We start from the raw sequence: 26,840 nt of genomic DNA on the forward strand, positions 1-26,840 counted from the left end.
TGAAATATGGCCTTTTGTAGCAACATGGATGGAACTGGAGAGTGTTATGCTAAGTGAAATAAGTCATACAGAGAAAGACAGACACCATATGTTTTCACTCGTATGTGGATCCTGAGAAACTTAACAGAAACCCATGGGGGAGGGGAAGAAGAAAAAAAAAAAAAGAGGTTAGAGAGGGAGAGAGCCAAAGCGTAAGAGACTCTTAAAAGCTGAGAACAAACTGAGGGTTGATGGGGGGTGGGTGATGGGCACTGAGGAGGGCACCTGTTGGGATGAGCACTGGGTGTTGTATGGAAACCAATTTGACAATAAATTTCATATTAAAAAAAAAAGCATTAAAAAATGTTTTTTAAATAGATAACAACAAAAAATCTTTTAAAAGGATGAATATGTGACAGAGACCATTTATAGGGCTCATAAAGCTTAAAATATTTCCTCCCTGGTCCTTCACAGTAAAAGTTTGTCAACCCTGATCTAGAATACCATCCAGGGACAGGGTGTATGGCTCTACAAGAGAGAGAGGAGTTCTGAACACTGAAAAAAATTTTTATAACTTCTGATCACCATGCCTAGTTTGGGGGGAGAAAATAAAAGTATAATGCACTCCATGTATGCTAATGTTTCTGCCAAGACCCCGAGCCCTGCGAAGGATGAGCTAACACATGAGGCCGCCAGGTGGGAGTGGGCAGCACTGGAGAAGAGGCAGAGAGACATTTGGGGTTGTCAGTGGGGAGGAAGACCTGTAGCGAGCAGATGACTGACTGCCTCTTGCAGTCTTTAGCTCAGGAAGAAAAAAAAAAAAAGACAAAAAACAGAAAGACAGGGCAGTGGCCACCACCACTTGCGTGCAAGATCACAGAAGTACTGGAAGAATTACATGAAAAGGAAAGGCTGGGCATTCCACAGGGTTTCTCTGTGCAGCAGAACCTTCTGTATTTTGACTGAGAGAGAGAGGCATTGGGGAAGATGAGAGAAAGGGGTGGTAGCAGGATAATGACCTCGGAGCCTATAGTTTGGGGACTGCCCCAAGGGGTGTTTGGCTACAGAAGCTTCTGTCATGCTTCTGCCACCCCGTGTGGAAGACTGCATTTGCTTAAATGTCAGCTCCTGAGAAAGTAAATACAGCTGTCCATTCCCATCAACTCGCACCAATCAATCTGGCTCGCTTTCTGCGGAGGACCAGGCTGTTTTGCCTTCAGTTGTGAACGGTCTGCCGGTTTCTCATCAAGTGTTCACATGGATCTCCAAAGGACAACAAATAACGGCACCCTTTTTTGGGGGTGCAGAAAAGATCAAACCTACCAAAAAGCCTGCGGCAGGGTATCTGTAAAGGCAAATTGTTCCTCAATGCTGGAGGACAAATAAAAAGATAGAAGGATATTACAGAACCACCACATGCTACAAAGCAGATCCCAGAATTTCCTGGTTGGAAGGAACCTTCAAGGTCGGCCTGTGTCCTTCATGCTTCCGACAAAGCTGCTTGTTAAACCTGACCAGCTAAAGGCAAAAAGCCCACATCGTGCCTGGCTTTTGACATGGAAGCTGAAATAAATTCTTCCTCTTCTTAGTAAATAAAAAATCCTGGCAATCCAAAACAAATCTCTGCCTTTTAACCAATGAATTCCTTCCCTTCCCAAGTCCATCCCCCTCGATCACACTCCTTTTCTCAGGGACTAGAAAGTGAGTTCTTTCAGGGAAATAACTGATCTTTGCAGCACCCCACACACTGCTCATGGTGCGTGAGTCCGCTGTCTACTGAAAGATCTTAGTTTTTCTGCCCCCCATGGGCTGTGATCTTGGATAAGTTACTTAACCTTTCAAAATCTCAGTTCCCTCAGTCCTATCACAGCAGGGCTATTCTGAGTACTAAATACAATGATACATATAGGACACTTAGAATGGTGGCTGGCACAGTAGTAAGAGTTTACTAAATGTTGACCACCACTATCATTCAATTGGTAGACATTCTACACCACGAATCACACTACCTCCCCAAAATACACTACACCAACCTCAGCACTGACATTTCTTTGTTATGAGGTCCCATTCTGGGCTTCGCAGGATATTCACGAGCAGCCCTGGCCTCTACCCTCTAGGTACCAGCGGCTCCCCTATTTTCCCAGTTCTGACAACCAAAACTGTCTTCAGAGATTGCCGAGTGTCTCGGGGACAGTTTGCACAAAATCCCCTCCACCTTCCACAGAGAACTATTGAACGAGCATATGCAAATCAGTTTTGCAGAGTAGCCACCACACCCCCTAATTTCCCACCAAACCCCTCTCCCCACATGAAGCCACTTTAGACACCACTTGCTTACCACTCAGCTGCCGTGGAGGAAACAGGTGATAGGTGCTGTAAATATCATTGGAGAACTGCAGCTGGAGCTCAGGGCTGCCCATCAGGAGCTGGGCCACCTGCTCCACCTGAAATGGTGTCTTCTCCAGGATCACAATGGCATCCTCTCCATCCCCGTCCCCAGAGGCCTCATTTACCTGGAGGCAGAGACACCATCGGTGAGCCCAGAAACAGAAACAGTAGCTCTGGGGCCTCCTGTTCCTTCTCCCAGAGCAGGCATCTCATTAACCCAAATGCTTGTCCATTCACATCTTTCTTCTCAAAGATGCAAAACTTCTCTACTTTCTTCTGCTTCAGACTTGGAGGGCCTTTGTCAAATTCTCCCCATTTCACAGATGAAGAAATATGTCTAGAGAGATTAAGTGACTTGCCCCAGGTCACACGAACAGTCAGTGTTGAAAAAAGAAACTAGAGGGGTGCCTGGGTGGCTCAGTCAGTTAAGCGACCGACTCTTGATTTCGGCTCAGGCCATGATCTCACTGTTGATGAGTTCGAGCTCCGCGGTGGGCTCTGAGCTGACAGCGCAGAGCCTGCTTAGGATTCTCTCTCTCTCTGCCCCTCCCCAGCTCTCTTGAGCGTTCTTGCAAACACTTTCTCTCAGAAATAATAAATAAGCATTAAAAAAGAGAGAGAGAGAGAAACTAGAATCTGGGTATCCCAGTTAACTCCTAGCTCAAAGGTTCTTATGGCTAAAATCTTCAGCAAGTGCTGCAGACTGAAGACAGGTGGGGCTGAGAGAACTAGACAGAACCTTTGTAAAAAAACAAAACAAAATAAGACACAGAGGCACGGTAGCCCAGGCCAAGGTCCCCCTGATCCTCCCCAAATGAGAGCACCTGCTAGGGGTTCTGAGGAATCCTAGTAACCTACTCTTGGCTGGGCCTCCTCACTAGTTCCCAGGATGGTCTCCAGTCTCTTCTCAGTCCCTTCTGTAGAGCTGAGCACATGGTATTAGGGACAGCTATCTACTAGATATTCTGCATTCTGAAAATCAGGGATAGTAACTTACATCTCTACATCCCCAGCACCTAGCTCAGTGCTGTCAGTGCATGATATGTGCAACTGAATTCGCAATTTAATAAACTGTCTCCTCTGTTAGGTCTGAAATCCTGCACACCTGGGATCCTATCTCCTACAGTCTCTACGTCGTTCCACAGATGATCCAGCAACACTGCGTTCCTAGACCTCGAATTCGTTCAGAGAATACAGGATGACTGGCTTGGAGAACTCGAAACGTGGTTTTTATACAAGTGTTAGTTACTTTTGGTAAAGGAGTTATTAAGAAAATTAACCCTACGCCTGTTGATTTCCTTGATTCTACGAGTAAACTTGTCCCCCGTAGCACCCCCCCACACACACAATCTAGTGGTACACTTTTCCCCCCCGCCCCCAGGAGTGCGATTGGTATTTTCCGGCCGAGCTCGGGTTTTTAAAAAAAAAAAAAAAAAAAAAAATCCGCCTCCAAGGCGATGATTGGCTCACTCCAACCCAGGGTTGCCTAATGGTACCTTCCCATGGAGAAAAATGATTTTGTCCCGCGCGGACTCCCGCAGCACTTTTTTCACTCTAAAGCCGGAGAACGGTAAGCGCACAGGAGCGGAGGTACCATTCTCAACGCCCGCGTCCTTTGCCTCTGTGCTGGCAGCTTCCGCCTCCTCGGCGTCCAGTTCGCGCTTTCTCTTGCTGGGTTGAGTCGTTAGGTCCGCCATGCTTCCCGGTTGGAGCTGTGCGCCTGCGCAAACCCCAGCCGAGGCCCCGCCCTTCTCGGCGCAGAGGCCGCCGCAGCTTGTCTCTTCCGCGAGGGCGTGACGACTACAACTCCCGAAGTGCTCCGCGAGGAAGCCGGCAGTAGTCCCGGCCCTAGGGAACCTCGGAGCGCTGGTCCGTGTGATCTGTCTGCAAGGAGCGTTTTTAATTAAGGCTGCTGGCCTTTGTCCCCTCGCGCTGACCGGCCCGAGTTGAGGCCGGTGCTGAGGGAAGAGAAAGAAGGCAGCGAGTCACTAACCAGGCCGGCTAATGATGCTGCAGAGGAGGGGGCACTCGCCGCCCTGGGTGCCAGAGCTAGAAAACACCCTTTGGACTCTGGGGGTGCTTTGACACCTGACACACCGTGGGTTGGATACTGACGTTTTTATTAAGAATTATGCCAACATTGCGTAGCGTGGAAGGAATGTTTCTGAAACAGAGCTCTTGAGCCAATCGTACTTCTTGGTCGATTTTCGATAGGAGAGCCATTAAACCATTTCCATTTTTCACCCATTTTCCACCCATTTTCATTTCACAGAAATTTTCATCTTACTCAGTGCTGAAAAGAAAGGTAAGTGAACAGGGCAGAAATGCATGTCCACCATCTTCTTTTCTACCAGGCTAGGGGCTTCTGCCTCCTGTGTTACCTAGTTTGCCCGTAAGTCTGCTATGCTATTCTAGAGATGTGATTTGCAGCTAGAATATGAATCATCTATCAGAATTTCTTTACTTTTTTTTTGCCATATAAAATTTTCACTTATAATTTCTCCCTTTTTAAATTTTTTTTCATGTTTATTTGTTTTTGAGACAGAGCGCGTGCACAAGCTGGGGAGGGGCAGAGAGAGAGGGAGACACAGAATCCCAAGCAGGCTCCAGGCTCTGAGCTGTCAGCACCGAGCCCCACGCGGGGCTCGAACTCACAGACCAAGAGATCATGACCTGAGCGGAAGTCGGTTGCTTAACCAACTGAACCATCCATTTCTCCCTTTGTAAGTTTCCTTTGTGGCTGTTATTTCTGGCTGGTCCATTTGATGGATTAGATAATTTGACAGAAATTTTATCAAACAGTCCATCAAAATTGTGCTATTTTCGCTAATGTCAGTTTTATTTTGAGGTGTTTTTTTTTTTTTTCAGACAAATCTAATGGGGGAGGCAATTTTTGCAATTTCCAATCAGTCAATAACAGTATACTGTATGTCAATGACAGTTTGGTTTGGGGTTATTTCTACCAGAAATACTATTATGAGTTGGAGAAAAATCTAACTGTTCTGTGAAGTAGAGGCCATTAGTAAGGGAGTCTTAGGATCTGGAATAATTATCTTCAACCAAAAACATATGCTGCTTGTCCACAAGTTTCCTGGAGAACATCCCCACCTTCTCGGAATATAAAATCAGAAGTCATAAACTGTGTGCAAGACCAGAGCAAAAGAAGGTCAGCTATGTTTTAACAAAAAGAGCCCTGAATTGGGAGCCATGAAGTCTGGCTCCGGCACTGACCAGCTGTGCGACTTTGGGAAAGTCACTTACCCTCTCTAGGCTTCCATTTTCTGTGTGCCAGACACTGTGTATCTTGAACAAGACAGGGGAGATCTCTACTTTCATAGAATTCATATTCAAATGGAGATGAGGTAAACAAATATGATAATTGTAGGTGATTGAGTGTTATTTATAGAATAAAACAGGACAATGTGATAGAGCCTGGGGATAGGGAGGAGATAAGTTGTTCAGGGGTGGCTTCTTAGGAGGTGACATTGAGCTGAGACTGGAATGATGAGAAGGAACCAGCCATGTGAAGTGACCAGGGAAAGTGTATTTCAGGAAGAGATGTCAGATGCTGAAGACCCTAAAGCAGTAATGAACTTGACATTTTTTTGGAAACAAATATGGCTCTTGTGGCTGGAATGTAGTGAGCAAAGAAGATACACACACACACACACACACACACATATATATATATACACATATACATATATATATATATATTTTAATGTTTATTTATATTTGAGAGAGACAGAGTGCGAGCAGGGGAGAGGCAGAGAGAGACGGAGACACAGAATTCGAAGCAAACTCCAGGCTCTGAGCTGTCAGCACAGAGCCCAACACGGGGCTTGAACTCACGGACAGCAAGATCATGACCTGAGTCGAAGTCAGCCCCTTGAGCTACCCAGGTGCCCCAAGCAAAGGAGAAATATAAAATGAAGTTTTAGAGAGGTTTATTCATTAGAAGCAAATTCATCAACACCAATGTGACTTTGATTTAAATATCCATTAAGGTTAGAATTCCACTCCTACAAGTCCTGGCTGAAGGAAAGAATGAACTTCTAGGAAGCCTCAACCGTCAAAGGACCGATTAGAATACCAGACAGCAGAGTGCAGCAGACCTTTATGGTGGCAGCACAGGTCTTCACTTGGCGCAGAGGCATTTGTCTGTTGATGATTTTTTAGTTCCTCTTGTTTGTAAACATTAGAAGGCGTTGCACTGTCCCACCTAATAGCCACTAGCCATATGTTGATAGTTACATTTAAATTAACTGGATTGAGATAAATTAAAATTTCAATTCCCCTGTCATACAGCCATGTTTCAAGTGCCTGATAGCCTCTTATGACTACTGGCTACAACATTGGCTAGCACAGATATGGATTGTTTCTACCGTAACAGAAGGTTTAACTGCTGTATTAGAAGGTTATTACTGGAAAGCCCTCATCTGTCTATAAGCATCAGTCCTTCAGTCTTGTTGAGAAAGCTTAAAACCTCTCCCAAGTCTTTTTTTTTTTTTATTTTAAAGACTAGACATTTTGGGGCACCTGGGTGGCTCAGTCGGTTGAGCGTCCGACTTCGGCTCAGGTCATGATCTCAGGGTCCGTGAGTTCGAGCCCCGCGTCGGGCTCTGTGCTGACAGCTCAGAGCCCGGAGCCTGCTTGGGATTCCGTGTCTCCCTCTCTCTCTGCCCCTCCCCTGCTCATGCTTTGTCTCTCTCTGTCTCAAAAATAAATAAAACATTAAAAAAACTAAAAAAAAAAAAGACTAGACATTTCCATTCATGCATTATGATAGACAAAATATCCTAAAAACAGGTCAGCTAAAAACACCTGGGTGCAAAATTTAAAACATCCATTTGGTTACATTGCTGCTGTCTTAATAAAATTTTCAGCAACGAAAAATGTGGCAACATGAATCTATAAGATGATAAGTGGACACTGAAGCTTAAGTTCTAAGAGTGGTTGGTCATTTCTGGAAATCTAGACCCTTGGGCTTTCAATGTGATGTTTAAGGCACAGAAGACAAGACCCGGGGGCTTGGAAGAGAGCATTTCCCTTAGAGCCAAAATGTCTAAGGTCCACCACCTCAGTGAAAGGGCCAACTATTAAAAACTAAATAAAAATTGTCCCCCTAAAGGAGACGAGATACTTAAATTTATCTGCCTCGACATCTGCATGTGGTGGGAAGAAAAAAAAATCCTCTGAATATTCATAACCACAGGCCAGTCTTCATGCAGGTTTAGAATTCAGATTTGCTCTGTCTACTTGGTCCAGGAAATTGAAATTGAAAACTTATTCAAGCTGGTCTTGTATTTTTCATTTACTGTTTTACTCTATGCCAAATTGACTCCAGAAGAAACGGAAAATCTAAATAGATCTATAACTCTTTAAGACATTGAAATTGGGGTTTTAAATCTTCCCATAAAGAAAATGCTAGGCCTGGGGGTACCTGGATGGCTCAGTCGGTTGAGTGTCGGACTTCAGCTAAGGTCATGATCTCACGGTTTGTGGGTTTGAGCCGCGCATCAGGCTTTGTGCTGACAGCTCAGAGCCTTCTTCAGATTCTCTGTCTCCCTTTCACTCCGCCCCTCCCCCAGTCACACTTTTTCTCTCAAAAATGAACATTAAAATTTTTTTAAAAAAGAAAATGGTAGGCCCGAATCGATTGACAGATGAGGTTACTGAACATTCAAGGACTAATAAATTCCAAGCTTAAACTCTTAATGAATAGAAAAAAGGGACCACTCCCCAGCTATCTTTTAAATGAATGATTAACATACAATATCGTATTAGTTTCAGGTGTACAACAAAGTGATTTGATATTTATATACGTTATAAAATGGTCACCACTGTAAGTCTAGTTACCACCTGTCACCATGCAAAGTTGTTAACAATGTTATGGACTGTATTGCCTATGCCTTACATTATATCCCTGGGTCTCTTTTATTTTATAACTGGCAATTGTACCTCTTAATCCCCTTCACCCATTTCATCTATTCCCCAACTATTTTATAAAGCTGGTGTAACCTTGGTAACACAACCAGAGAAGGTTAATATAAGAAAAGACAATTATGGGCCTATTGTACATGTGAACAGATATAAAACTCTAAAGAAAATGTTAGCAATCTGAAACCTGTGACTTATAACAAAGATATTGTATTCATCATGGCCAAATTGAGTTTACCCCAGGAATACAAGGCTGGCTTAACATTTGAAAGTCTAATGTTAGGGGCACCTGGCTGGCTTGGTTAGTAGAGCACGCAACTCTTCACCTCAGGCTCATGAGTTCAAGCCCCATGTTGGGCATGGAGCCTCCTTCAAAGAGAACAAACAAGGGCACCTAGGTGGCTTAGTTGGTTAAGCGTCCAACTTCCACTCAGGTCATGATCTCACAGTTCATGAGTGCAAGCCCTGCATAAGGCTCTCTGCTGTCAGGGCAGAGCCCGCCTCGGGTTCTCTGTCCCCCTCTCTCTCTGCACCTTCCCCGCTCATGCTCTCTCAAAAATAAATAAACATTTAAAAATAAATGAAAACAAAAGCATAAGTGAGACAAAGATGGCCGCTATTGTCACTTTCAACACTTTGCTGGTTATCCTGGGTGGCACAGAAAGACAAGGAACTAAAGCTTTTCTCTTTTGCAAACTATATGGTTGTCTTTATAGAAATCCAGCAAAGTCTGTGGTCTTATAAGTAGTTCAGCAGGTTGCTTATTAGATCAATATGCAAAATAATTGTCATCCTTCCTATTGGTAATAGATAAAAAATATAAAAATACCATTTACAATGGCAACAGGAAATATGAAGTACTAAGGAATAAATCTAGTAAAAGTGACTGACCAAAATGGAAAAGATTATAAAATTTTATTGAAATACATTTAAAGAGATTGATAATGGAGACACACCATTTTTATGGAGAGAAAAATTCACTGTAAGAAAAATCAGTTCTTCCCAAATGAATCTCTCAGCTCAGTATAAGCCTAGTAAAAAAACTAATAGACATCAAGAATTTTTTAAAATATTTATTTTATTTTTGAGAGAGAGAGAGAGAAAGAGCATGAGTTGGGGGAAGGTCAGAGAGAGAGAGAGAGAGGGAGACAGAGAATCCTAAGCAGACTCCACACTGTCAGTACAGAGCCCGATGTGGGGCTCAAACTCACAAACCGTGAGATCATGACCTGAGCTGAAGTCAGACGCTTAACTGACTGAGCCACCCAGGTGACCTGTGACTTCCTTAAAAACCATAGTAAGTGAGCCAGTGTGCCTCTGATGTAGGGATTCACAAACACACAGAAGAGACCCCCACACATGATAATATAATGACAGCAGTGACATCACAATCAGTGGGAGGAAAGGACAGACATGTAGTCAGTAAAGAATGGCCATTCAAATGGGAAAAAGAAATTGGACCTTTGACTTATAAGCCCAGAACAACAACAAAAACCCAAACAAAGCATCCTGGTGGATTAAAGACCTAAATGTGAAATAGCTCCAGAAGAAAATACAGGAATAGGGGAGGATTTCCTAAATAAGATACAAAAACACAGACTACAAAGTAATAGGTAAAAGGTTTTATATTAAAAAATAAAGCATTCTGTTCTTTAAAAGATACACTTTTTTGGAAAACTTCTAAAAAGATACATAGTTTAACATGTAGGAATAAAATAATGCCTGGGATTTGCTTCAAAAGGACCTGGTGGGGAGGGAATGAGTGGGGTGATTGTTGATATCAGCTTAGCTCTGAGTTGGTAATTGTTGAAGCCAGGTGATGGGTATATGGGTATTGGTCAAATTTTTCTCTTCGGTTTATGACATACAAAGAATTTCTCACACACACACACCAAAACAGTTTAAAAAGAAGAAAAGAATAGGATACCAGTTTTCACCCACCAGGTCAACAAACATTTTCCAATCCGATAATTCTAAGTGTTAGTAAGAACATGAAAAAGTGGGAAATCTCACACACTAATGGTGGGAACATACACTGACACAACCAATTTGGAAGAAAATTTGGCATTTTCTACCGAAACTGAAGATGTGTATTTACTACCCAGCTGTTCCCCATCTAGGCTAAGTCCTAGAAAATCTTGCTCATGGAAACACGCACAAAAATGTTCATAAACTCATTGTTTTTACTAGCAACAAATGGCAAACAACCAAATGTCTGTTTGTAAAGGAATGTGTGACTAAATCGTGGTATGTTTACATAATAGAACCATAGTGAAGTTCCTGGTGTTAGTTACATGCATCCACATGGATAAATCTTAACATGGTTAAAAAAAAAAGAATTTGTAGAATACGAACATTATAATACCACTAAATACAGTACAAAACCATGTAAAAGTAAATATGTTCTCAGGGATGTATACGTGAAAAGCTAACAATGATGAATTCAAAATTCAGAAGGGTGATTGCTTCTGATGGGAAAAGGGAGGAGAATGTAATTAAAGGCACAAAGGGAGTACCATAGGGATTGTAAGGTTGGGCTTCTTAAGCTGAGTGGAATATACAGGAGTGTACATTATATTCTTTAGTCTTTTTGTATGTAATAAAATAATGCATAATGAAAATAGAAAATGTTTTCACAATATATACAAATGTCAAATCATGTTTTATACCTGAAACTAATGTTAATATATTAATTATATCTCACATATATATATATGCGTATATATATGTGTGTGTGTGTGTGTGTGTGTATATGTGTGTGTGTATATATATATATATATATATATATATATATATATATATATATATATATATGAATTTTTCCAGTAAAAGGAGGGGACGTGGTAGGGAGAAGTGAGAGAAGTGGCACAAAAGTACACATCAGGGGAATGTATTCGAAATTCATTTCGGTTCAACAACAGACTTATTGAGAACAGGTGAATGAAACCTTGTCCTACAAGGCCCACAGTCATCTGCCAGAAGAAGACAGCTCATCTCTCTCAGTGCAGACGTAAAGAAGCTTGTAGAAGCTTGGGTTCTAGTCAGACCTTTGATGAAGCCCCCATGAGTCAGAGCATCGGTGGGTGGGCTTCTGACCCAGGTGCAGGGTCTGAGCTTCTCCTTGCCTCCACCCCTGCTGCTCCCTGCCATCTCCTGTCTATTCAGAATGGTTTCTAGATGTGTCTTAATGACACGTGCAATAAAAATTCAGAACAGCGCTGAATGCATCTTTCGTGTAGATTTCTGAAGTGAACAATGTCCCTGGGAAAGAGAAGGGCAGTAGTGTGAGTGTGAAGGATCGGTACCTGTTGCTTTCTCCTGATGCCAGGCAACCGGGGACACCATCCCCTCTGAAGCATGCGGTGTAGGCTTTCTAGCCAATGAATCAGGTAAGTGACCTTTCCAGGGGAAGATGTAGGCATGTGCCGGGGCTTCATGTGTCCAGTTGGGCCGGAGGCAAAACACTGGTGATCATCGTGGTATCAGCACCTCCCACCACCTACAATTTCTGGCTTCCCCATGGCCTTCCTGGGGAGTCCCCAGTCTCCTCATGCCTTCCTCAAGGGGAGTCCCCAGCTTCCCCATGGCCTTCGTGGGGGAGTCCCCGGCAATGGGTGCCTGATGGGCAATCTGAGCCCAGGATCACATACAAAGTGCTACAGACTGGTTCCTTACACCTCGTCACAGCTGCCAGAATGCAAGACCCTGTGAGACCCTGGGCTCTCTAACTCGATTTCCGGCTTTGCTCCAACTTTCTGGGTCCCGTGGTGATAGAAGTGTCAGCTGATGGTCTGCAGATCTGAAAGAGACCAAACAGAATGGCAGGGCTTGTCACCCTTCCCAGACCCCAGCATCTGTTTCCTGCGGGACCTGTGGGGTCCTGCCACTTCTACCTTTTATCTATTTCACTTTCCAAACCCACCGTAATAGCAAGTCCCCACCCCCAGATACACAATTCTTTCCTATTATTTTGCACCACTGGCCCTCCTGGCGTTTTCCTGGGTCTGGGGGAACATCTCCAACCTGACTTCAGAGAGAGAAACCATTAATACCTACTACTATTAATACCTATAATGATAATGGCTATTTTTTGAAGACTTGACAGGTGCTAGGCCCTGCCCGTTATGAGTACTTTACATGCGCCAGGCCATAGTCTGAACACTCGTTTAGTGTATATACTCCTTTAGGTATATACTCTCCTCACTTTACCAGTGGGGAAACCCAAGTACAGAGGACTTGGAATAACTTCCAGCCTTTTCCAGAGCCTGCATCTTGAGCTACTGGGCTACAGTGACTGTCTCCTAAAAGCCGAAGTCGATCAGATGCTGTGGCCGAAGCCACCTTCCCATTCTCCCTTACCCCTAATAGCTTACAACGCATGACAGCTTCCTTGACTTGGCGAAAGCCACCGTCGGGGCCCCGGCCGTCCACGAAGTACATGAACCGGAGCTCAGCGGGGTAGGCGGCTCTGGCGAGGCCTGACATCAGGGGGATGGTGCGGCCCTCCGCCCCGGGAGCCTCACTCAGGGCCTGCAGCATCTGGTACTTGCACCACGGGTCCTGCAGGAAGCCTGGGGTGATGAGCAGCACGCGGCAGTGACTGTTGCTCAGTGCCTGGCACAGCTCGGACACGATGGCGCCGCCTGGGGTTGCATCCCGCAGCTGCAGGAAGCAGCGCAGGCTGGCGGTGCTGCCTTCCAGGTAGGAGACCAGCTCCTGGGCGGCTGCCAGGTCCTCCTCGCTGTGGCACACACAGACATCGTAGTCCTTGCTCCAGCGGCCGCTGCTGCTGCTGCTGCTGCCGCTGCTGCCGGCGACCACGTGTGTTGGAGACGAGGTTGAGCTGAGGTCCAGGCGTGGGGGGTGGTCCTGAGAGCTCGGCTGTGAGACGTCACTGGAGGGGCCGTCTGAGGATTCCAGTATCTTCTTGGGCTTCTTCGACAGGGCCTGCCTGAACCAGTCTGTGGGGAGAGAAACACCACTCAGGCTTGGTATTCTCACCAGGCTGCCCTGGACAGAGCCCAGCCCAGCGCCCTGCTCTGGCCACCATGCCACATTGCTCTCAGAGACCTACTGCTCTATTTCGCACATCCTTCAGGACTGGCCTTGAAGGTCCCATTCTCTTCAAACGTTTTGGAAGTCACGAAAACTCTGGCTCTTTTATAAGTCATGAGAATGTAATGAACGGCATGCCGACTAGTGAATAATACTGTCTTCCATATTTGAAAGTTGCCAAGAGAGGAAACCTTAAAAGTTCTCATCACAAGAAGAAAAGTTCTGTAATTATCACTGGTAATGGATGTTAACGAGACTTCTGGTGATCGTTTCGCAATATGTACAAATATTGAATCATTATGTTGTATACTTGAAACTAATATAACGTATGTTAATTGTACTTCAATAACTAAATTAAAAAAAAAACCCTTTGTATAACAACAATATGAAAATTAAAAAGGGAAAGGAAATAACTCTGACTGTTTCACCCACCTGATTAGGAAAGATGGCTTTGCCCTATTCCAGGCCCTTCGATTTCTGGTACCCTCCGCTTACGCTACCTAGAACTTCTCGCTAGCGCTGACTAGCCAACCGTCTGCTGCTAGTCTGTAAGTAGAGCTGTGATAAGCTGGGAAGAATCAATCAGTTCCCAAACCCACTCTCTGCACTGAGGGGAGGTGGATTTAGATTAAGGTGGGCAACCCGTTATGGGAGGGAAAGAGGGGAGGGATTGGCATCTGTCTGGCCCGGAGGAATCCCAGAGTGTTGTTGCTAAGTGGTAAAACAAAAGCATGGGAGAGGATTACTACTCAGAGCTCCTGAAGAGCAGAGAGCTTAGTGATTCACAACCTACACTTTGGAGCCAGGCATAGATTTGATTGTGGACCTACTGCTTGCTTTCTACATGACCCTACGCAAGTCAGTCTCTGTCTCCATTTCCTCACCTGGAAAATGGGTTCATTTTAATTGTCGTTGAAGATTAATGGAGATAATGCCGTGTCTGGGATATTGTAAGTATTCCATAATGATATCAGCTCAGCTTCTCCAGACTCTAAAAAAAAATTTTCTTTAATGTTTGTTTATTTTTGAGAGACAGAGCATGAGCAGGGAAGGGACAGAGAGAGCAGGAGACACAGAATCTGAAGCAAGCTCCAGGCTCCGAGCTGTGGCCCGACGTGGGGCTCAAACTTGCAAACTGCGAGATCATGACCTGAGCCGAAGGGAGACGCTGAACCGACTGAGCCACCCAGGCACCCCTCCAGCTTTTCATAGGGACAGAAAGTTTAATGTTCTGGAGATTAATTTGTTTTCTCACTCTGCCTGGCTCCTTCTTCTGATAGGTTCTGAAAGACTTAGATGACAAGAAACATGATGCTAGGTGCTCAGCACAATGGTTTCCAGGCTAGGAAATGAGCCGAGCACGCGTGGAAAAGCTGTGAGCCCATACGACTGAATGTTCTATGATGCGTGCCTCTCTCCTCACTCACCACAAAGCTTCTGGGCTCTGAGGTCAAGGCAGGAGGCCTCTACCTTCAGCCTCCCTAGCATTTCCTGCTGCATTTGGCCCAGGCAGCCTTCCACCTCGCTAACACTCATAGCTGTGAACAAGAACACAATTAGGAGTCTATTTCCACTCACCAGCCATCTTGCCCAGAGGCTTCCTGGACCGGGAGCGAGGAGCTGAGGAGGTTGATGATGCCATAGTGTTGGGCTCAAAACTAACCCCATGAGACCAGGCATTGGTAAAGTGGGAGAAGGGAGGGGACTCAGTCTTGATCTTATGGAACAGCCATCCTATAAGAGACAGAGAGAGAGGATCACAAAAACTGGTCTTACCTTACTCCTAGTCCCAGCGTGTGGGCTCTAGATGTTCTCTCCTAATGCCCCACAGAGGCTCAATCTCTCTAGCCCTCATCCCTATCCCTTATCTACCACTGTGACTGGAGCTGGCTTCCAAAAAAACCCAGATCTCTGTGATGTGGTGAGACTTACAGAGTAAGGAGTTCAGCATGACCAGTTGAGGGATTGTCCTGTGCTGCCTCTGGCCAGGAGCACCCTGGGGATGTGCGGAAGGGTGGCTGGCACGAAGCCGCCATGGTAAGGACTTCCTGTGTTGGAAGAGCAGGGAAAGATGGCATGGGAGGAGGAGGACCCTGGGCTCATAGGAACACATAACTCTCAGGTCATCCTAAATACCCCAGAAATCAACCTGAAGACTGGCAGAGCAAACTCCACAACTAAAGGGGGAGAAAAGGCCACAAGAAGAAGGTAGGAAGCATGGAGATGTGGTTTGGGGTGGGGGGGAAGGGATCCTGGCTGCTGCAGAGGGGAGGGAGCTGCAGTCACGGAGAACCGTGTGAGAGAGAGAGAAGTTCTAGGAGATGAGTGTCAGGAGACAAGCTGAACGTTTCCCCAAAGCCATTGGCTATGGAAGCAAGAGGAGCTGAATTTCATGAGATTTTGCAACAAGCAGGGCTTAAAGGCTGGAGTTGTAAAGGTTGGAGGGCTTGGCTGGGATAGAGCCGGAGGGCGGAGGGCGGAGGGTGAGCTGCCCTGCTCCCAGTGGGCAAGTAAGCAGGAGAGCAATAGGGAACAGTGATCTGAAGAGGGCCTGGGGCACACAAGAGAGATCATTGCTCTTCTCCTGAGAGGCAGTTCACAGAGAACTTTCCTGGAACAAAGGAGCCAGCCAGCACCATTTCCCTCCTCCTCCCCCCCCCTCCCCCTTACCTCAGTGTAAACAGGGAACCACTGGGGGAGGAAGCTCAGAGGGACACTGGCTGCCTAACCTGCTTATGCCTAGCCCTGCTCTCCTGCTCCTCCCTTGCTGTCTGGTGGGACTGCCCCACTCCAGCAAGCATGACTCAGTCCCAGCACAGGGGGCAGAGGGCTCCTGTCCCAGAAGACCAGCACAAACCCTTGTCCACACCACATCTCCTGACCAGAGAGTTCTGCCGGGCTTCAGCTCTATTAGAAGTAGTATCAGGTCTCATTTAACAAGCAGACCTAGTTAAAACTCACCATGCTCAGATCAGGACCAAACACTGCCCACTGCAAGCAAGGAGAGCTTCTGCAGACAACTGGCCTGAAGGACAGAGCAGCCAAAACACAGCAGCAGAGTGCATGTAGCACGCACCAGAGACCCTCCCTGAAGCCCCAGGCCCTGGGCACTCCATGACCTCTTCTTCACAAGGCCATTGCTTTCAGGAGCAGCAGACATAACCTGCTCTTCTAACACAGAGAAGAAGGCAGAGACTTAGACAAAATGTGAAAATGGAGGAATTTATCCCCAATGAAAGAACAAAATAAGGCCAGAGCCAGAAATCTAAGAAAAACAGGTATAAGTAACCTGTTTAATGGGGAATTTAAAGTAATGCTCGTAAGAGTGCCCCGTAGACTTGAGGAGAAAATGGAAAACTTCAAGGAGACCCTTACCACAGAGAAAAGAGAGATAAAAAAGAATCAGATATTTTAAAAAGTGCAATAAATGAGATTGAAAACACACTTGATGCAATGAACGGCAGAATGGAAGAAGCAAAAGAACAAACTAGTGACCTAGAAGATAAAGTAGTAGAAAATAATCAGCTGAACACAAGAGAGAAAAGGATTATGCAAAACAAGAACAGACTTAGGGATCTCAGTGACTTCATCAAACATAATAACATTCATATAATAGGGATCCCAGAGGGAGAAGAGAGAGAAAAGGAAGCAGAAAATATATTTGAAGAAATAGTAGCTGAAAACTTCCCTAATCTGGAGCAGGAAACAGATATCCATATCCAGGAGGCAGAGAGAATCCCCAATAAAATCCCCAACAAAATCAACCAAGGCATGTTGTAATTAAACTGGCAAAATATAGCAATAAGGAAAAAATCTTAAAAGCAGCAAGACAAAAGAAGATGGTTACTTATAAGGGAAAACCCATAAGGCTAGCAGCAGATTTTTCAGCACAAACTGCAAGCCAGAAGGTATGATATATTCAAAGAGCTGAGTGGGAAAAATCTGCAGCCAAGAATACTCTATCCAGCAAGGCTAACATTCAAAATAGAAGGAGAAGTAAGTTTTACAAACAAGAACTTCCTGTGCCAGTGCTGAAATGGGAGAAGGACAGGTGCTATTTGGACAAGTAATTATGCATCCAGGTAGGCAGATGCTGAAGAGCAGAGAAAGAGCACATGCAAGAAACCTTGGGAGATTTTTCTGCCAGTCTGCCTTCCCTTGAACGACTCCCTCCTTCCACCTATCCATCCAAACACCCATGCCTCCCTCTCTCCCCGCTGCTTCCTCCCTTCCTTCCCCACTCCCTGAGCTAGTGTCGCATAGTGGTGAAGTCTACAGACTCTGCAGGTAGAGTGCCTGGATGCTTACCTCTTATTAACTGTGGCCTTTGGCAAGCTACTTAATCTTGCTAAGCTTCGGCTTCTGCATCTGTGAAATGAAAATAAAACTAGAACTGCTCAGCTTTATTGTGAAGACCACATGAGACAATTTATGTGACGTGCTAATGGTTCATGGCATAGAATGTTCAGAAAATAGTGTGGGTTAGCATGTATTTAAAACAATCTAGATATTGGAGGGATACATGATGTTCACAGTTTAGAAGACAGTAATGTAATCAATTTTCCCCAAACTAATCTTAAGATCAGTGTTATCCAAATTCTGGAATTTGCAGCGGGGAGTGGGGGAGGGGGGTGTGGGATTGTCAGTCTGCTTCTAAATTTAAAGGGATATGCAAAGGATTTATAACCTCTTCAATGTTTCCTGGGATTGTCAAAAAAGCAGAGGCTTGCTTTCTCACTCCAACCTATCTGCAGAGGTCAAAACAGACTCCTGGGAAATCAAAGAGAACTTGTCCTATGAAACACAAAGTAGAAGATAAGTTTCCCAATTGAACGGATGTTATTCAATAGTGAGGATGATGCTCTGTTCCTTGCTAAATGCTGAACACCTTTATGCCAAGCCAATGACTATCAGACAAGATACTGATGATTCATGAAACTGTATCAAAGTTCAAAAAAGAGAGGGAGAACTTAAACGCCTGCGGCCAGAGGGGCAGAAAGAAGAAGTGGAATGGGCACAGGAACCAGAGACATACCGAAAGAGAAGAGCAGTCGGCTGCTAAGCTAGCCAAGGGGACACAAAAGAGGTGAAGTCTGGCATGTATATGTGGTTCTTTTGCTACCTCATATTCTTTGGATTTCAGAGAGCCTCAGTGGTACACTGAGGTTAAGGCAGTGCCTGATGGCCACTGATTTTGAAGTCCTTTTCCAGGTCTGGGGTTGCTGTCCCGCAACATCTTCATTTCAACCAATCCAGATGTCCTTTCTCTCCCCCAGTAGTAGACAAAATGTCTCTGGGCTTTTATATCATTTCAACAGTTTGTCAATTTTGTTTTAATTTTAAAATTCATTATGTGGCCTCGATAGACTTATAAACTAGAGAATCATTTGATGTTTTTAGTGATAGCTTAAAGGTTAGAAATTAACATAATGCTTTAATCTTAACACATGTAGATTTAAAAGTTTCAGTTTCTCATGTTATGACATGACTTGGCCATACATGCTGATTTTTGGTAACTGCCATTTTTTCATTGCTTGGTTAAGAAATCCAATTGCCCAACCGCATATGCCACTGTAAGTGGGTTGGTACAAGCCCTTTGACTAATGTTATGGACAAGTTTAAACACAGGAAATAACAGCATCTTTGACACAGGATAATTCAGCAAGATGGCAGATAAGTCCCATTAACCCTATACACTGTCTACTTCCTGGAATCTAACTCCCCACTACACCTTTCTTGTTATCTTTCAGTTCTTGTGCAGCTGAAGTGGTGAGGCTATCACACTTAAATATGCTTTAATCTTTACAAGATTTAGTACTAGTAATATATATTGAGATAGAGGAGACATCGTTGTCAAACAGATGAGCAGATAACGAACCCAAATCTCCAAAAGGAGGGTCTAATCACTAGCTCTATTTAGGGACTGGTTGTATGGTCTTACATGTAGTCACTTTCCCTTGTGCTTTTTACAAAATTCACAAAAGGATAGACACCTAAGTACCTACCTTGTAGATAATTACAAAGTCTTGATAAAAAAAATTAGTGAAAACTTCTTTTAAAAAAGCAACAGTATTATATCTTTAGTGGTTTTTATTTTTATTTTTTTAAGTCTATTTATTTATTTTGAGAGAGCGTATGAGCAAGGGGGAAGCAGAGAGAGAGGGAGGGAGGGAGAGAGGGAATCCCAAGCAGGCTCCACGCTGGCCATGCAGAGCCTGATGCAGGGCCTAAACTCAACAAACCATGAGCTCATGACGGGAGCTGAGGTCAAGAGTTGGATGCTTAACCGACTGAGCCACCCAGCCCCCCTTCCCTTTAGTGTTTCTTAGAATCCTTTTGCAACGTTATATGTAGAATGTGTTATGTGAGGAAAAATATGAAGTTTCACTGTACAAAATACAAAGTGTATTAAGTATTATCCAATACCCTATTGGGTCTCCAATATCTATTGGTATAGGGAATGTACTGAAACATAGGAAGACATATGATTACAATATGTATCTTACATTTCTGTTAGGCTGGACTCACTTTCTATGGTGGACAGGACAATGGTCCCCGAAAGATGTCCACATCCTAGTCCTTAGAACCAGGGAATATGCTACCTTACATGGCAAAAATAGATTTTGCAGATTAGATTAAGGATCTTGAGGGGTGTCTGGGTGGCTCAGTTGGTTATGCATCTGACTCTTGATTTTAGCTCAAGTCATGATCTCAGTTGGTGAGATCAGAGCCCTGCATTGGGCTCTGTGCTAATGGTGCAGAGCCTACTTGGGATTCTCTCTCTCTGCCCCTCCCTTGCTTGCTCTCTCTCTCTCTCTCTCTCTTTCAAAATAAATAAATAAACATTAAAAAAAAAAAAGGATCTTGAGATGTGAAGAGTATCCTGGATGACCCTAGAGGGGAAGGCTGAATGTTATCACAAGGGTCCTTATAAGAGGAAGGCAGGAGTGGGGGGAGGGTTAGAGGAGAAGTGACAGCAGAAGCAGAGGTCTGTGTGACACGGGGCCATGGGCGGAGGATGCAGGCAGCCTTTAGAAGTGGAAAAGGCAAGTACATGGATTTTTCTCTAGAGCCTCCAGAAGAACATAGCCCTGCCGATCCATTTTAGACTTCTGATTGCCGCCACTGTAAGCTAATAAATGTATGTTGTATTAAGCCACTTAAGTTTTTGGTGATTTGTTACAGAGCAGTTGGAAACTACTGCACTATCCTTGATTGTATGTCAGGCCGTGAATGGAGCAAGCATTGAATGTTAAGACTGGTCTGTTTAGGGGCGCCTGGGTGGCTCAGTCGGTTAAGCGTCCGACTTCGGCTCAGGTCACGATCTCGCGGTCCGTGAGTTCGAGCCCCGCGTCGGGCTCTGGGCTGATGGCTCAGAGCCTGGAGCCTGCTTCCGATTCTGTGTCTCCCTCTCTCTCGGCCCCTCCCCCGTTCATGCTCTGTCTCTCTCTGTCTCAAAAAAAAAAAAAAAAAAAAAAAATTAAAAAAAAAGACTGGTCTATTTAAAGGTTTAAATTGTTTGAGTTTTTCACTTCTTTGATGAATAAATTATCATCACATTTCACTTGATTTGGACTTTAAATAAAGAATATCGGTTTCAAAGGCTAAGTTTGCTTCTCAAACATTTGCTAAAACACTTGTCGGGCAGGATTTGTTAGGACTTGAAGGACACTGTCACTTAAAAGTGCTCAGTGTAACGGGGCACCTGGGTGGCTCAGTCGGTTGAGCAACCAACTCTTGATTTCGCCTCAGGTCATGATCCCATTTAAACACACACACACATGTATGTGTGTCGAGCCCCATGTCAAGCCCCACATCGAGCCCACATCAGTCTCTGCGCTAAGCGTGGAGCCTGCTTAAGATTCTGTCCCTCTCCTCCTTCCCTGCTTGCACTCTCTCTCTCTAAAAAGAAACAAAAACAACAATACAGTGCTCAACTAAATTGTTAATAGCTTGATAGACACAATATTGTGTTTCTCAGAGTGATTTATAGAGTAGTTACTTTATATATGATGTGTACTGTCTGTATATGCATTTATAAGTATATATACACACTACGTATATTTACCATATAAGATGTGTACATGTGAGGTGCCTGGCTGGCTCAGTCGGTAGAGCGTACAACTCTTAATCTTGGGGTCATGAGTTCGAGCCCGACATTGGGTGTAGAGATGACTTTAAAAAAAGATATTTAAAAATATGTACACGTGAATGTAGCATGTATATGAATATTGTGTCATACTTATGTATGTGCATACGTGTGCGTGTTTAATCGTAACTTAGCAGACTAGAGAGAGACTCCCATTCTGACTTTGAAGAATTTACCAGGAAATTGCAGGCAGCCTCTAGAAGCTGAGTGATCTCTACAATTAACCTCTAGAAGAGAAGTGATCTCCAGGTGACAGCCAGCAAGAAAACCTTAGAACCGCAGTCTTAGAACCGCAAGGAGATGAATTCTGCCAACAAAGAACAACCTGAGGGAGCTTGGTGGTGGATCTTTCCCCATTTGAATCCCCAGTGGCACTGTGGCCCCAGCTAAAACCTGGAGGTAAGCCAGGTGAGACCCCAGCAGAAGAATCAGCCAAGCCTTGTCTGGGCCCTTGACCCACAGAAACTACCAGATAATAAATAAGTGTTGGTTTAAAATGCTGAACTTGTAATAATTTGTTACCCAGCCCAGAAAACAAATACAATGATGGTTTAAAATGCCAGTTCCTGTGCCCCACCCCAAATCTACTGAATTAAATCTCTGGGTGTAAAACTTGGGAAACTGATTTTTAAACAGTAACTTCGGAAGACTTGAAAAATGCCAAAAAAGTACATATATGCGCACGTGTGTGTGCATTTAAAAGCACCTGTTTTTAAAAATTTAATTATAAGTCAAAAGTATTCTAACTGGTTATTCAAATCTAAAACTTTAGCTGAAGTTCAGCCACGTGGGAACATATCTTACTGATCAAACATGAGTGGGAAACATAATAATGTCTTTTGCAAAAAGTAGCAACTCGGTCTTGGGAAAACACCAGTTTCTTAGTTTTAAAAAATTCTCTTTGTTTTGAAACTATATCATATAGATACTAAAGCCCATTGTAACTAAAATAAGGTGAATTTATTTTGTATTTACTTTGCTGTAGATCTGATGTAAATATGCAGGCATTGAATGTAATATAGATTGTGTCAGCAGTAAATTGGTGGATGGATACAGTTTACCAATTATGCCAATTACATACCCTTTTACATTAGTACTCTATTGAGCTTACAAAATGACTGCTTTTTATATGTTTCTTAAAAAGGCTTTGGGAGGAGTAGTTAAATAAAAATACCTAAGATCTTAAAGAAGAGCAATGCTGAGAGCTTCCACCACCAGAATAATAGAGATTATAAAGCAACCATGAAGGCAGCGTGCTAATGTGCACAAGGACAGACAGATGATGGAAGAACAGGGTGTCCAGAAACAGACCCACATCTCTACTGTCTCCTGATTTATGACAAGGCTGACACCGCCATGCAGTGGGGAAAATTGTCTTTTTAACAGATGGTGCTGCATCAATTTTGATAGCCTTGTAGAAAAAAAGAAATTTGACCCTATTTCACACCACACAAAAAACTTAATTTCAAGTAGATAGAAGTGAGAATAACCATAAAACTTTCAGAGGAGAATATAGGAAGTTATCTTCCTGACTTTATCTTCTGATTTATTTAAAATTGTCATGGGGACACCTGGGTGGCTCAGTCAGTTGAGCGTCCGACTTTGGCTCAAGTCATGATCTCACGGTTCGTGAGTTCGAGCCCTGCATCAGGCTCTCTGCTGGCATGAAGAGCTCGCTTTGGATCCTCTGTCTCTCCCGCTCTCTGCCCCTCCTCCACAAGCTCTCTCTGTCTCTCTCTCAAAAATAAATTTAAAAAATAAAAATAAATTGAGATATAATTGACATATAACATAATAGTTTCAGATGCACAACATGATGATCCAACGTACGTATATATTATGAAATGGTCACCGCAATAAATCTAGCTAACATCCATCACTACATAATTACACATTTTTTTCTTGTAACAAGAATAAATCCACTCTCTTAGCAACCTTCAAATATGCAATAGTTTTTTTGACTCTAGTAACTATGGTGTAAATTTACATCCCCAGGATTTATTTATTTTATAACTGAGTTTGTACCTTCTGACTACCTTCACTCATTCTTCCCACCCACCACCCCTTGGGTAAGTAAAGAGTTTTTCAACTGGCCATAAATAATACAACCATCCAGAAAAAAAAAAAAAAAAGATAACACTGGGCAACATTAAACTGAACTTCTGTTCATCAAAAGATATCATTAAGAGAGTGAAAAGGCAATCTCCTGAGAGAGAGAGAGAAGATATTTTAAAAATACATATGCCATAGGGGCGCCTGAGTGGCTCAGTCGGTTAAGCATCCGACTTCAGCTCAGTTCATGATCTCATGGTTCGTGAGTTCGAGCCCCACGTCGGGCTGTGGGCTGACAGCTCAGAGCCTGGAGCCTGCTTCAAATTCTGCGCCTCCCTCTGTCTGCCCCTCCGCTGCTTGCACTCTGTCTCTCGCATTGTCTCAAAAAGAAATAAACATTAAAAAAATACATATGCCATAAATATGTCATATCCAGAATATTTAAGAAGTCTTACAAACTAGGGAGAAACAGAGACAATCTACTGACAAAATGGGTAGAAGAATGGAACACTTTGCAAAAAGGCTATCCAAATGCCCACCAGACACACGAAAAGATGCAGATTCATTAGTCATAAGAGGAATGCAAATTAACACCTCAGTGCAACACCACGGCCCATGCATTGAGCAGAGTGGCTACAATGAAAAAGAGGGACCATATCGCGTATTGGTGAAGGTGTGGAGGAACAGGAACTCACACTGCAGATGGGAGTGTAAATTCGTATAACCGCTTTGGAAAACCATTTGGCACGAAACTATGCTAAAGCTGAACACACCCAGCAATTCCACACTTAGGAACATTCCTATCAGAACTGCTTACTTATGTTCACCTGAAGACAAGTACGAGAATGCCTCGTGGCACTATTTCAAAAAAAAAAAAAAAAAAACCGGAATGGGAAACAACCCGTGTCCGTCAATCCAAGTGTCCAGCAGAAAGTAGAAATAAACTGTGCTCTCTCTGTACAGTGCAAAATTATGCATCAGTTGAGAGTAAATGAATTACTGCTAAATGCAACACGGCTGCATCTCACATACTGTCCACGTGTCAAAAGTTCAAAACCAAGTAAAACGATTTTATGATGTGAGAAGCCAGGATAATAGTTGCCCTTAGATGAAAGTAGCCGTTGGAAGTGGATATTGAGGGCTTCTGGAGTGCTAGTGGTATTTTATTTATTATGGATGCAGGTTGCACAGGAAATTCACTGTGTGAAAACTGGGTAAGCTGTAAGGTCGCACTGCAATATATATTTTTTTAAGTTAAAAAACAAACAAACCAACAACAAACCGGTCGCCTGGTGGCTCAGTCGGTTAAGCCCTTAAGTGTCTGACTTCTGCTGTCAGCACAGAGCCAGCTTCTGATCCCCTGTCCCTCTCTCAGTCTCTGCCCCTCCCCCTCTCAGAAATAAACAAACATTAAAAAATAATAATGTTTAAAACACAAACAACCAAACTAGATGCGACTCTCTCCGACAGCCAGTGAATCCTGACCCTAGGTTCCCCCCGGCTTAGGTGTCCTAGCTACCAGAGTACTCCGGGCTGCCCCTCTCTCTCGGTGGCACTTAGCAGGGCGAGTTGTAATTTCTAATTGACCCGTCTCCAGGGAGACGACAGGGCTGAACCTTTCCTGTCCAATGCTGTCACTCCAGCACTGCACAGGTATCCCATCCCAGTCCTTGACAGATGTTCATGAAAGGCCTCCGTAGGTCATGAACCCTAACTAAAGCCATCTCCTCGCTGGAACACCCACACACAGACCCATCAGAAGAGCAAAGAAGGATGCGAGGAGACCGTGGTAGAGACCCTCTCTCTACAGTTAAAGATGGAAACAGCCTGACCGAGCCGGGCTGTTCTACACAAACTAAAGGGCGCGGGGGTGGGGGTGGGGGTGGGGGGAGGTTCCCTGCACGAGCTCCTTTGCGACGGAGAAGGTGACAACTTTCTCGGAGAGCCTGCTCACCCAGTTTCCGTATTCGGGGTGCTGGAAGCAGCCAGGAAAAGGGGGCAGGAGAGAGGAAAGCGGCGTCCCGGCCAAGGGACAGGGACAGGGCGGGTCCCGGCGCAGGGGCCCCCCGCAGTCCCCGGGGACCCTCCTCCGCCCCGCCCACCACCCGCGGTGACCCCCACCCGGCGCCGCCCCCGTCCCCGCGTCCCCGCGAGCGCTCACCAGCGCGTGGGTGGCGGCGACCCCGCCGCGGTGCTGGCGGAGAGGCTGGCTCCGGCTCCCGCGCGGTGCCGGCCGCCCCCGGCGAGGGGAAGTGCGGCGCGCAGGCCCCTGGCCGCCGGCCGCCCGCCCGGTTCCCCCGGCTCCGCCGGAAGCGGCGAGGAGGCCCGGCCCGCGGCCCCTCCTCCTCCCCGGCCCGCGCCCTGACTCTGCGAGGAGCTCCCGCCGCCGCGTCACCCGGCCCGGGAGCCGCGTCTCCCTGCTGCCCGCCGGCGGGGCCCTGGGAGCTCCGGAGCCCGCAACCGGGCGGAAACCCGGAGAAGAGGCTGTCCTCCCGCGTCCCCCGGAAACCCGCCGCGACACTGTCCCGCGTCGGGGAGAAGGAAAAGAAACCCGTGTTCCACGCATTTCGTCCTCTTGACACCCTGCAAGGCAAGACCCCATACCTTTTTTTTCCTTTTCTACAGTTAAGAAAAGCGGAGCTTGAACTTGTCCAGAGGCCGCACGGTAGGTTGGGAACGTGGCTCTCGGATGCCGAAGGGGGCCGCCCGGGACACCGAAGCCGGGGCGGGAAGCCGATGCCGGCCCCTGCGCTGCGCCCCACTGCGATTCCTGAAAGGGCGCGAGGAGCGCTGCTCTGCAGGGTGACAGAGCTGCCGCACAAATGTGGTGAGCAAGACGTTGGCCGAGTCCGGGGTTAAACAGGGTGCAGGATTTCTTTACCTGCCCGTTTGCACCGTGATGAACCCGGTTTGGGTGGGGGAGGGAACACAACATGTAGCATTTCCCAAACTTGTTTCACGGTAGGAGAAATATCGGGGTCTTCCTGAGCAGGGGTCCATGGCACGCCAGTTTGGGAAACACTCCTACAACCGTGCGCACGAAATGCTTGGAGGATGCCGGTAGTTTAACAGGGCCAACGGAAGATTCACCATCTCCCTTTCAGTCTGATTTCCTCCTTTTCTCACCAGCCAGCAGAGAGAATTAGTGGCTAATCCCGGCAGGCAGTGTAGTACAAGGCTGGGCAGGAGGGCTCTGGAGTAAGATTGCTGGGGTTCACATCCAGAGCTCATCACTTACTAGCCCTCCGACCTTGGAAGTGTGCAGCCTGCGGAGGCT

The 26,840-nt window shown here is 45.2% G+C and overlaps 2 protein-coding genes and 1 long non-coding RNA gene across 13 annotated transcripts in view; 1 reads left to right on the forward strand and 2 right to left on the reverse strand.

Moving 5' to 3' along the window:
* The window catches only part of DCPS (decapping enzyme, scavenger), a 45,875-nt gene extending 41,768 nt beyond the window's left edge, over positions 1-4,107 (reverse strand). The window contains exons 1-2 of one of the 2 annotated variants that reach the window (XM_019421358.2): positions 3,864-4,107; positions 2,318-2,492 (exon numbers count right to left, since the gene is read on the reverse strand). In XM_019421358.2, coding sequence (XP_019276903.2) covers positions 2,318-2,492; positions 3,864-4,064 — 376 coding nt within the window. In that variant the 5' untranslated portion in view covers positions 4,065-4,107. The remainder of the gene's footprint in view (positions 1-2,317; positions 2,493-3,863) is intronic. The other variant, XM_019421357.2, reaches the window with a different exon arrangement.
* On the forward strand, positions 4,071-11,646 carry LOC109250352 (uncharacterized). The gene is made up of 3 exons (XR_008421257.1): positions 4,071-4,672; positions 4,913-5,090; positions 11,547-11,646. It is a non-coding gene; the product is annotated as an uncharacterized LOC109250352 (long non-coding RNA).
* Positions 11,196-25,929, reverse strand: TIRAP (TIR domain containing adaptor protein). Of its 10 annotated transcripts, XM_053900282.1 has the most exons (7): positions 25,725-25,828; positions 17,671-17,730; positions 16,324-16,387; positions 15,295-15,410; positions 14,941-15,096; positions 12,667-13,268; positions 11,773-12,106 (listed from the first exon to the last, which is right to left on the reverse strand). In XM_053900282.1, exons 5-7 carry the CDS (start codon positions 15,002-15,004, stop codon positions 12,032-12,034), a joined length of 741 nt encoding a protein of 246 aa, XP_053756257.1. In that variant the 5' UTR covers positions 15,005-15,096; positions 15,295-15,410; positions 16,324-16,387; positions 17,671-17,730; positions 25,725-25,828; the 3' UTR covers positions 11,773-12,031. The 10 variants fall into 10 exon arrangements, with proteins under 10 accessions (XP_053756252.1, XP_053756257.1, XP_019276907.1 ...); XM_019421362.2 differs by lacking the exon at positions 16,324-16,387; XM_019421360.2 differs by lacking the exons at positions 15,295-15,410; positions 16,324-16,387 and adding an exon at positions 18,050-18,156 and having other exon boundaries at positions 25,725-25,820.
* Positions 25,930-26,840: the final 911 nt, after the last annotated feature.

Source organism: Panthera pardus, unplaced genomic scaffold (assembly GCF_024362965.1).
Source record: "Panthera pardus isolate Hobbes unplaced genomic scaffold, ASM2436296v1 HiC_scaffold_12, whole genome shotgun sequence".
NCBI classification, from domain to species: domain Eukaryota; kingdom Metazoa; phylum Chordata; class Mammalia; order Carnivora; family Felidae; genus Panthera; species Panthera pardus.

Bases quoted from the DNA above. Each gene is read 5' to 3' on its own strand.
- TIRAP (XM_053900277.1), bottom strand. From the start codon at position 15,004: ATGGCATCATCAACCTCCTCAGCTCCTCGCTCCCGGTCCAGGAAGCCT. The intron at 13,269-14,940 runs GTGAGTGGAAAT...CTCTCCCCACAG, and splicing joins GCCTCTGGGCAAGATGGCTG to ACTGGTTCAGGCAGGCCCTG. The intron at 12,107-12,666 runs GTAAGGGAGAAT...GGTCTCTTTCAG, and splicing joins TGCGTTGTAAGCTATTAGGG to ATCTGCAGACCATCAGCTGA.